The sequence below is a fragment of the Pteronotus mesoamericanus genome, unplaced genomic scaffold (genome assembly GCF_021234165.1).
Source record: "Pteronotus mesoamericanus isolate MK-2021 breed Mesoamerican mustached bat unplaced genomic scaffold, CSHL_Meso_final contig_53, whole genome shotgun sequence".
Taxonomy (NCBI): domain Eukaryota; kingdom Metazoa; phylum Chordata; class Mammalia; order Chiroptera; family Mormoopidae; genus Pteronotus; species Pteronotus mesoamericanus.
In genome coordinates, this window is record NW_026555195.1 from 3,775,489 (window position 1) to 3,786,305 (window position 10,817).

General features: G+C 46.9%; 1 protein-coding gene across 1 annotated transcript in view; it reads right to left on the reverse strand.

Annotated features, from left to right (window-relative positions):
- Positions 1–10,577, reverse strand: part of SNX19 (sorting nexin 19) — a 35,608-nt gene extending 25,031 nt beyond the window's left edge. Inside the window, exons 1-7 of the mRNA XM_054579463.1 lie at positions 8,377–10,577; positions 6,259–6,397; positions 5,138–5,238; positions 4,901–5,020; positions 2,943–3,073; positions 1,607–1,703; positions 935–1,115 (exon numbers count right to left, since the gene is read on the reverse strand). Of these exons, the coding sequence (XP_054435438.1) occupies positions 935–1,115; positions 1,607–1,703; positions 2,943–3,073; positions 4,901–5,020; positions 5,138–5,238; positions 6,259–6,397; positions 8,377–10,089 (2,482 nt within the window). The 5' untranslated portion in view covers positions 10,090–10,577. The remainder of the gene's footprint in view (positions 1–934; positions 1,116–1,606; positions 1,704–2,942; positions 3,074–4,900; positions 5,021–5,137; positions 5,239–6,258; positions 6,398–8,376) is intronic.
- Between the last annotated feature and the right edge of the window lie 240 nt (positions 10,578–10,817).

Sequence of the window (10,817 nt, forward strand, 5' to 3'; positions counted from 1 at the left end):
TGTGGTGATTTTAATTTTCAGCAGGAGCCTTTGTCTTGGTGGAATTGAAAAGTTTTCTTCTTATAAATTCTAGTTTAGCAAACATACTAATATCCAGGACCCCCGATTTTTCGTCTTCATTCCTCTCGGAAGCAAGCCTGCCCTGCCTCAAATGCTTATAAGGAGGAGACTCTGTCCTCACCTCTCCTCCCTCCCACCTCCTCCTTGGGTAACTAGGTGCCATTATTTGCCATGGCAAGAAATAAAACGAAAGGAATAGATCCAGGGAACAAGAGGAATTCCATTTTGGATCTGTTGTATTTCAGCTGCCCTGTGGTATCTCTTGGTGCAGATTCCCTTTAGACAACTGGAAATACAACATCTGCTATTAGGCACGTAGTAGAGTTAAAGCCCACCCTACAAATGAGTTCACCCAGGTGGAATGTGCAGGGTATTAGCAGAGAGCCACGGAGCCCTGGAAGGCTCAGGGTGCCAACAGAAGGGCTGACGAGGGACCACCCAGGAAAGCGCTGCCGCAGGCACTACGGGAACAGCTAAGGGGAGCGGCTCACACACAGGCCGAAGTAGGCTGAAGAGGACTTCGACAAGGCCACTGTATCATAAGCATGGATCTTACTCTGTTGGATTGGCGCTCCCTGTCTTTGTGCCCTGCTCAACTCAGCTCTAGGGACTGAGCTGTATCGTTTTTTGCATCCCAGCACTCAGCAGAGTACCTCAAACACTGGTGCTTAACCGTGGCTTACTTAGCTGAACAGAAGATAAATTAATGTGCCAAGAGAAACGATGGGTTACCTCTTGCATGCTCCCAACTGGGGACCTGGCTTGCAACTCAGGCATGTGCCCTGACAGGGAATCAAACCAGGAGGTTTGCAGGAGGAAGGCCAACCCACTGAGCCACACCAGTCAGGATGGAAGCAGAGATCTTGCCGCTCACCTGGATCACTGTTGCTGAGGTCTTGGGCTGGCATGTCTGCATCTGACAGGTAATCATCCACATGTCCCTCGGGGATATGTTCAGGATCTTCTTCTGGAACGTCTGCTGGCTGCATTTCTAGTAATTTTGTCTGTTTTTTAATAAAGGATTCCATCGCAGACATGGATAGGATCTCTGACTCCTGAAGAAAGAGCCAGCAGCACATCTCATAAAGAATGCAGGAAGTAGAGGAGCGACCAAAGCACTTTAGGTTTTCCTTGTTCTTTCCCTGCAAATGTATCCTGAGCATAGAACCTAACTGACTCTGACCAACTCAGGAAAGTTTTTATATCTTACCAAGACTGCAAATAAACAAATGCCTGTGTATTCTTACTTGCTACCAACACTTTTGGGCTATCTGTTCTCTTTTAGGAACTGGTGTTCTTTCCCATTCTGCCATACATTATCCCACACTGATGACCCTTGAGACGCCAAACTATCAACCTAGAACTAGTAGTAATTCCAAACCATTTGGAGAAAATACTTTTATAATAAAAATTAGAGATCCAGATGTTGGTAAGTCCTTTAGCAAGGCACCTAAGTCCTTTCAGACTTTGGAGAATGTTCCAAGTGCCTATATCTGCAGGATCTACATCCCATAGTAATTCCAGGAGTTCTCAAGGAACTTCTCACCACATTGCTTTCCTGGAGACGATAGAGAATCTTCTCGTGTGGTTCAGACATATTCAGTGCTGGAGCAATTTTACTGGATGGGAACCTCAGTCTGGACCTAGTACAGAAACAAAGAACAAAAACAGAATGTAATTCATGATCCTGATTCCTCTAGAAAAGGCTGACAGGTATTCATACCTCAAAACAAATACACCTATACTTACTCTGGGAGCTTACTGTGGTCAGACTTGCCAGAATGGACCTGGCCCTGAAATCTCCCAAGCAATATATATTCTAGAAATTCTTAGTAACAGTGTATCTCTTGCACTAAGCTTTGTGTACAGTGCATCTGGGAAAGTGTTTCTGCTAATGTAAAAATGCCGTAGTTATATTCCCAGAGGCCAGAAGAGTGGCTAGCACATACTACACATTCATTACATATTTGCTGAAGATTAGACAAGCAGCACAGGTTTTTGTTGCTGTTGTCAGTACCTTTTTGCACATCTACTTTTCCCCCCTGTATTCCAAATAAAACCAGGGAAGGGACTGCAAGTGCTAACCTCACTGTTTTAAAGAATGGCCACCCTTCCAAGTATGGGCCCACTAAAAAAGGCTAAGAATTGTGTTATCGCCAGCCCATGAAGCATGAACAGAAACAGAGAGACAGCCAGACAAACACACACACACACACATTCTCCACCCGCTACATTCTATCTCTCCATAAGGGCCCAGAGGCAGACATAAAATTTCCAGTAAGGGTAAGTGCGGTGCCCTTCCCTCCCACACGTCGGCTTTGAGTACTGCCAGGGACCATCTGAGACTCCGGTACCGGGGTAGCAACCCAGGGACCATCTGAGACCCCGGTACCGGGGTAGCAGCCAGGGACCACCTGAGACCCTGGTACCGGGTAGCAGCAATACCAGTTTCTAAAACGGGCCCTGCAGGTGTTCATTCTAACCCTCCCTGTTTATTGCCACAACATGCAACTTCTGAGCCACGGTTTCCAGGAATGATGGCAAACAGAGATCGGTTACAGGCTCTTAACAGGAAATAACACCTCAATTTTCCAGGAAAATAGAAAAGGAGAATATCCATATTCTAGAGTTTTCCTCCTAGTCACAAATCTCTGAATAGTTGGGGCCCTGGATTCCCACGGCAAGACAAACATTCAGCAGGGCAGCCCATGCAGGATCTCAGGCTCCTTTTGCTTACGAGGTCTGGCTTTGCAGAAACACTGGTATGTATGACCCATCTCCTCTCTTCTGGAGCTTGAGAGTTGGGGATGGGCTTTGGCTGAGGACTGGGGATCAACCTGAGAAATGGGAAAGGGTCCCTGGGAGACTGAAGGGCTTCTCACTTGCTAGCCTTCTTGCCTTCTGTTTGGGGCTTGCTTTCTGTCTCGGCCTCACTCAGCTCCTCTGTGGGACTCTGGGGTTCAGAGCGAGGAAATGCTGTCTTCAAGGTGTCCACGATAGCATTCACCACCATCTGCAGGGGTCAGAGGTGCAGGGTCAGACAGAAACCGCCAAATGAGCTTTATTATATTCTCACGGTGCTTTATGCAGTCAGGATGGGGAGATAGCTAGGCTATCTAGTGGAGCCTTAACTATCAGCATAGTCAGATATCACCTAATAATTTAGTGGCAACTATTCTTCCTTTTCTCCATGGCCATTAAAATCTTCCTCACAGAGTTAAGACAAACAGCATCATAGGAAAAGAAACTGAAACAAACAATAGGATAAATAAAAACCTGAGAGTTCTGCAGGTTGGCGAAATATTTTTCATTTTCAATTTCTTTGTATATAAAAAAATAATTTTTAGATTCCAAAGTGATATATACACCAAGATGTGAACAAACAAAGTAATATACTGTTAGGTGGGAAAATATGAAGAACAGAAAGAGTGAAGATTACCAAAATATTACAATCTAGAGACATATAAAATATAAACATGCTCAGAGTAATTCACACAGAGTAAAGAGCTGGCTTTTCCAGTTAATTCAAACAATTTTTCTTCTTTAAGTACAGAAAGAGCAACAAAAAATCACTCATGTCAAAATTAAGAAATCTGAGGTTGATGTAAACTTCTCTACTCAGAAAGACTAATAAAACGATCCTCAATGAAAAGTAAAAATTATCTCTATTTCTGAGAATGGGAAAATGACATATAAATATTTGCTAAAAAAACTGTGCAAACGGAACCCTGTAATACTGAAGAAACATTCACGTTCCCTCTGGTGTCTCTCACGAATTAACACCGCGGGCTCAGAGCAGCACCAGGACTTCTTAAACCCACTCCTCTAGGGGGCCCGGCTAGCACAGCTGAGACCCGGCTGGAATGGTTGAGCAAGAGCGCAGTCAAGACTAGGGCCTAACAAACCAGGAAGAGAACACAGAGAGGAGCATGAGTGTGCTGAGGAATTAAGGTGGCTTCGGAAATTAATTTGTTCTCTAGGCTCATAAAATTGTTGCCTGTAAGTAAAGTCCTTACCTATTTTGTTCATTATTGCATTTTGAACAGCTAGTGCAGCACACAGCTTTAACAGGAAGGCAGTAAGTAGGTGTTCAAAGAATCAGTGAATGAAGACATCTGCAGGGAACTCTGGGTATGTTACCCTGGGCATCCCCTCTCTAACTCCTAACATGCGAAATTCCACTTTATCCTTTTATCCCCTGAAGTCTAGATGAGAAGAGGGAGGAATCTTTTCTTCTAATGAGGCTGTGTTTTCTAACCTTTTACAACATAACACCTTTTGATAAACATAATGCTCAGGCTTCTGCCTTGGGGACTGCAAAATCAGTTGGTAATCACTGTCGGCAAGCTCCAATGTGTGACACAAATGTCTTCCTACCATCTCCGAAGGTCCTGAGCTACCCTCTTGAAGAAGGTACAAGTCTCCGCACACTCCAGCAGAGAATCGCTACACCAGTTTATACCCGGCTTAGTGTTCTACCTTAGCAGTTTTCTCCCTGAGTGACCAACACTGGGAATGACCTTCACCTCTAGAAGAGACCTTCCTGCTCCCGCCTATCTACAGAGGTACAGATGCATTCTAACATCCCTCCACTGGAATAACTATGGCCCCAGGAGACGTGTGCACACTCAGAGTCGGGGATATTGTACCCTCATAGTTGCTCACCGTAATTCAGCAAGTTGATGATCCAACCAAGATTTGGGAACAGGCCCGGAAAGTTCTAGTCCGTGCTTTACTGACTCCCCTGTGCTGCCTCTCGCTGCCCTCCTCCCCGTATGTTTAAGGCACTGCCTGCACGCTGATGAGACGTGAAGGCTGAGCTCTGCGGCCCTGCTGGTACCTTGTCTATTCTGGAGACCATGAACGGTTTCTTGACAAAGGCAATACGAGCATCCGTGTTCAGAGCCAGGAACTCCTGCACCTCCTCACTATTAGCGATTTCAGGAATGGCACAGAGTTGCTGCAAAAGACACAAGAAGGGCTTCAAAGAGAAATTTCCATCCCCTAGGTCTCCCCACCTTGGCTGGGGCGTCTGGTGGGCAAAATGAGCGCAGAGCCAAAATGGGAGGATGCTGACCTTTAGGAATGATTCCAGGAGGCTCTTGCGGGCTTCTACTCTGTCGCTATCCATGTTTCCAAATGGGAGGTCTGGAAAGAGCTTCTTAGGACCCTTAACATCTTTAAAAAAAAAAGTTCATTCACTTAACATTCACTGAGAGCCATTCCATATAAAACGCATCATATATGTAAAAAGCCAGAACTGATGAATACACTTCCCTGGGATTTTTCATTTCAGGAGTTCCAAAAATACCCCAGGGATATAATACATACAACCTACTCCCATTATTGTTAATATTAAAGTATAAGAGGCCATACAGTACAATGGTTATGAATGAGGGTCCTGAAATCTAAATGCCCAAGTTTAAACTTAGGCTCCAATTCCTCCTATAATAATGACCTTCGGTAAGTTGCTTAATCTTTCTTTGACCTTTTTTTTCTATAGAGATAATAATAGTATTTATCTCATAATCTGTTATGAGAATTCAATGAGCTATATATGTGTAAAAGGCTTAGTAGAGAACCTGGCCTGTAATTTCAAGCTTGGCTCAGTAGTGGCTATTGTTATTTAAAAAAAAAAAAAGTGTCACTGAGCCGCAATATATGCCTAAACTTATTAAAATGTTTATTTGGGTGATCATTAGCTTTTTTAAATAAACAAAGTAGCTGCTAACCAGCTTCTTTTTAGAGTTAAATATTATTACATTTTCTTATTGTCCCTCTATCTTACAGAATACCTAAAAAAGCCTGGCTGTTAAAGGAAAGTTGACAAGTATTTCTGGATGGTATTTTAATACTTAAGGGCAATTAATCTATGATTCTGGAAAAGTTCATTGAACTCCTCAAGCTACCTCCCAGATATAAGCGGAAACGTGAACGTTTCTTTGGCTTACACTCAACGGGGCCCCCGGGCGAAGCATTCGGTGATAACAATGTACCTCAGAAGCGACACGACCATTGCTGTCCAGTACTAACACACAAATGACCCGAATGCAAACGGAGGGTACGGGAAATAAAGGACCCTTGATGCTGCATTTCTCCTCCATCCCTCCCACAAACCAACAGGCCTCCAGCCTCTCAGAGCAAGGTGGCTAGAAGTAAAAAGCAAGCAGGTATTCCAGGGCTGGGGAGACTCCTGACTTTTGATGAACTTTCGTAGGTCTGACTTCTCCTCCAGACGGGTCTGCAGGTTCAGGAACTCGCGGTAGCGACGATTTACAGTATGGTATGCCAGCTGCTGCAGGTTGCCGCTGTTCTCGCCGTCAAGAACTGTCTCATACTGTTGAGTGAATAAATGTGTTCACTACATCAGCCCAACGGCCACACAGTAAGAGGAGACAAGGGGCAAAGGAAGGGCTCTGTTCTTATTTTGTTCCCACACCTACCAGATCTGATTGCTACTCTAAGTTGTAATGAACAACTCAAATTCCAAGGGGGACTTAATTAAGGCATGAGGTGCATTTCCAAACATAACGTGGCCCAGAAACCGAAAAACAAGTTTTACTGCTCCGTACTCCTTCAATCTCAAATCTCCCTCCTGTAAACACTTTCGCTTATAAAAATGGCTACATAACTATTTTTCAAATCCCAAAGACAGGGCATAAAACAGAAGGTACAACACTGATAAAAGTGATACTACCTCTTTTACTCCTGAATTGTGGGGTTGGAACCATTTTGCCATTATATTCAACCTATGATTATGTATATTAGTTGGGGGAAAATAATTCAAAACAGCTGATGGAAAAAAATTGTTTGTATGGAATACATTAAAGGGACATATGTTTTTTGTTTTGCTCAGGGCAGATGAATTATTCTTGGAGCTAAACTGAATTATTTTCTTTCTTTTGTACATATCATCTATATATTTAGGAGTCATGTGAAGACTGGATATGCGGCAGGGGTGTCCAGCCTGTGGCCTGCCTGCAGCCCAGGATGGCTATGAATGTAGCCCAACACAAAATCGTCAAGTTACTTAAAACATTATGAGATTTTTTTGTGTGCGTGTGATTGCGTGCCACAATGTGTTTTATGTGTGGCCCAAGACAACTCTACCTCTTCCAGTGTGGCTGAGATACCAAAACACCGGACAACGCTGTAAGGGGTTAAAGTTTGCTGCCTCCATATGCTGGGAGGGGCAGTATGTGCGAAGAGAGAACTTGTACTACATACTTCCCCAGAGCCAACACCCTGAACAGCATGAAAGCTGTAACTTAGTATAGGAGAAGGCTTTTTGACCAAGTAGTTAAAATACAACAAAATGCTGTGGAAGAACTGTGTGTGTGCTTATTCTCATTAGAAGTAGGTTACTGCTGTTTGGCTGAGGTATTATACTCTGGGCAAGTGATGGAAGAAATGATCTGCTTGTTGGTGGGAGTTGAGGCTGGTGCTTTAAAAATTTCTAGAGCCAGAAAGAAAAAAGAGAAGTATTCATTATGACATGAGCGAATTGCCCCATCAGACCAATAAACGGCCTCGGTAGGAGACAGGTGAAAATTCCGGGAGGGGCTTTGAAAGTTGGAGTACCTTGAAGTCATTATGCTTTCTGTGGAATATTCTACTCCTTCAGGGATGCGATCAATACCGACACATTCCCAAACCTGGCTGCATCTCAAAATCACTTGGGCTTCTTTTTAAATATATAGATTCTGATAGGTTCTTACATATTCTGAATGAGAATTCCCATAGCTGGGTCCTCAGATTTTATTTTTTTAATACAACTTTCCAGGAGATTTGGAGGCAGCCTACCCTAAAACCTGTTTTAGAGAGTTGCTGCTCTAACTGAAGCAGACATCTGATACATAAACCCCCTTTATACCATTTCTGCAAGGTAGTTCCCACTTCTGTGCTTAAAAATCTCTAGGAATGAGAAACTTCCTCCTGTCTTTCAAGGTATGTATAGGTAAATAACCTTCCTTCCGAAACAAAGTACAAAAGATACTAGTATTTTTAAAAGGAAAGAAATTAGCAGGGGAAAGGTATGGGAAGGGATTTTCTGGACAAGGCTCTATACTTTGGGAACCACTGAAAACATGACCCTCAGTAGCCTAACAGTACCCTACTGCTGGTTAGTAGCCTAACCCTGAGATTCTAGAATCGTCTGTGTGGGTAGTGGATAGAAACGTACTCTGCTCTATCGATGAACTTCAGACTCACAGCGAAAAAAGAAAGAGTAACCTCTTTCCCTTAGAACCCTAGCTTCACTTGCTTTTCAAACCCATTCAAGCCCAGAGCGGGTGACCATGGTTCCAATCCTGTTACCTTCACTGTGTAGAGTGTGTATGGGTGGAATCCAGTGCCACTGTGCTCTCGAGCAGTAATGGTGCCAGTGATACGCAGGTTCTGGATGACAACTGGGCCATCTGGGCTGCTCAGGGGCTCAAAGCTGAAGGTAGCTGAGCTGAGAGGACCCGTTGGAGAGGAGGTAAGCAGAACCTGCGGCAGACCAGTATCTAGGGAGCTCACACCATTGGCAAGATCTTTCTTTAAGCATGAGGGTCGTGGAGGGCAGGTCCTTTCTGGACTTGCCAGCGAAGGCGTAAGGGAGGTGACATCTCCTTGCTCTGCCTCCTTATCTGCTGTGTCAATCTGGATCTCTGGGCAGGAATTCAGCATGGAGACCAGCAGGCCTGTTTCTGTTTCTGTTCCTGGAACTTCCTCAGCCTCTGTCCCTTCAGTTCCTTCAGATCCCTCACCATCCTTCGGCTCCAGAGACTGGGAACCCTCTATGGCACACAGGGCATCCTGGATCCTGTCAGACAGGAAGTTGCCTGGTGTCATGAGCATGATGGTTTCTTTGCTCAGTTCACACAATGGAGACTCCAGCTCTGCATCTTCACATAAGAACAGAGGGCCTCGGATATCTGGCTGTAGGAAATGAGATGAGCTGTTTTCTACTTTTCTTTCTTCTGGCACTCCGCCCAAATCTCCCTCTATAGCTTCATGGCCTTCTTCAACTTCGGGGGAGGAGCGTAACAGGCCCTCTGGCTCAGGACAGGTGAGGGGCACTGGGGCTGCAGCTGGAGAAGGGGCTCTTTCTGGCAGACTCTGTACCTCCACAACCAGCGGCAGAGACGTGGGCACTGAGGGCTGTTCCAGGGTACTGGCTGGGCAGAGTGGTTTAACCACTGCTGTATCATTTCTGTCCTTGGAAAAGATGCCCACGAGTACAAGGTGGATCCAGTCAGGATCGGACAGCTTGCCGATCAGTGGTAAGATCACATTGCAAGTAATGAGTTCCACCACCACGTGGCGCCCTGTCCGAGTCTCCAAGTGGGGCTTTGGCACTAGTCCTTGAAGCAACAGGTCCACAATGCTGCGTGTATAGGTAACCTCAGCACTGGAGCTTTGTACCGCAGGATGTGGGGCAGTTGCCCTGCAGTACGCCTCCCAGAGTTGGGAGGGCTCAACTGTACCACTCTGCTTCCCTGCTGTGGCCTCCTTTGCCTGAATATAGCTCTGCAGGTGACAACCGCAGAGAGTCAGAACCCTTTGGGCAAGGGCATGACTGTCCACCATGCCCATCCTTCTCCGCAGCTCCTGGGCCAGTCCTTTCATGGCCGCCTCCATTTCTTCCTCGAAGGCTGGCTCCTGGCTCACTGAATGATACCAGGAGGACACAAAGTCCCGAATAATCAGCTGGATGGTGCGGTTGATCTCCTGTTCCAGCTGCCTTTCTGCTTCGGGGTCAGGGGGGCAGATGGCCATTGGGATGAAGCGTTCCAGGTGCAGTCGACCCGAAGCCCCCACAATGGCGTTGGAGCCCAGCCACCCTCCCAGCACCATGAGCAAGGCGGACAGCAGACAGAGAAGCCACACATTGACCAGAAAGTGGATGATCAAGAGCCAGCCAAGCACGACCCCCACAGCCATCAGCTTTCGGCTACCCAGCAGTTCACTGAGGCCATGGCTGGGCACCTCATGGTCCTCGACAGCTGGAGTCTTTTGCAACGAGGACACTGTTTCTGCCTTCATGGTTGAAAGGACCAGGGGACTGCCCTAGATGACCGCCCTGTTTATATTTTACTTCGGAGTTGGGAAGTGGAGCATAACTCTGTCCCGGATATTAGGAAATCTGGGGTGCTATTCGCGGCCCCGGCCGCGGCTCTGGGCCCTTGACATCCTACAGGCACCGCGAAGCGACAGGGGCAGCTCTGCTTCCGGCCCTCGCTCCGTGGCTCTCATAGTGCCCGGGTCGGAGAGCCTCTTCGCTGCGTCGGGAGGGCGGTGCAGGGCCTTAGGGGCGCTCTCCCCGAACACTTACAGAGGCCGAGGGCCGGGCCGAACCGGAGGGGTCACACACGGCCAGGACGGCGCATCCAGACCGAGCCCGGGCGCCTGGTGGGCTCAACGGTGTCTTTTCCTCCGGCTTCGGAGTGGTCCTCCCCCGGGATGGAGCAGCCGAGGCGGGCGACTGCGCTCCGACGCCCAGATTCCGTTAGGGCTGCCGGCCGGCGTCTGTCAACGACAACTTCCGGGTCGCGGTCGGCGGGAGCAAGGCGTGCTGGGAGAGCGGACGCGCGCAGGCAGAGGCGGAGCTGCTCGGCGCCCCCTGGTGTTTAGGAGCCGCCATGACAGCACTATCGCAATTCGGTCTACGGTCCTGCAGGAGTGCAGAGGACGCAGTTGCCAAGAGTCTCCGCAAAGTGGCGCAGTGCTAAGGAATCTTCAAAGACCCGGACTTCAGCTCTGAGTATTAAATG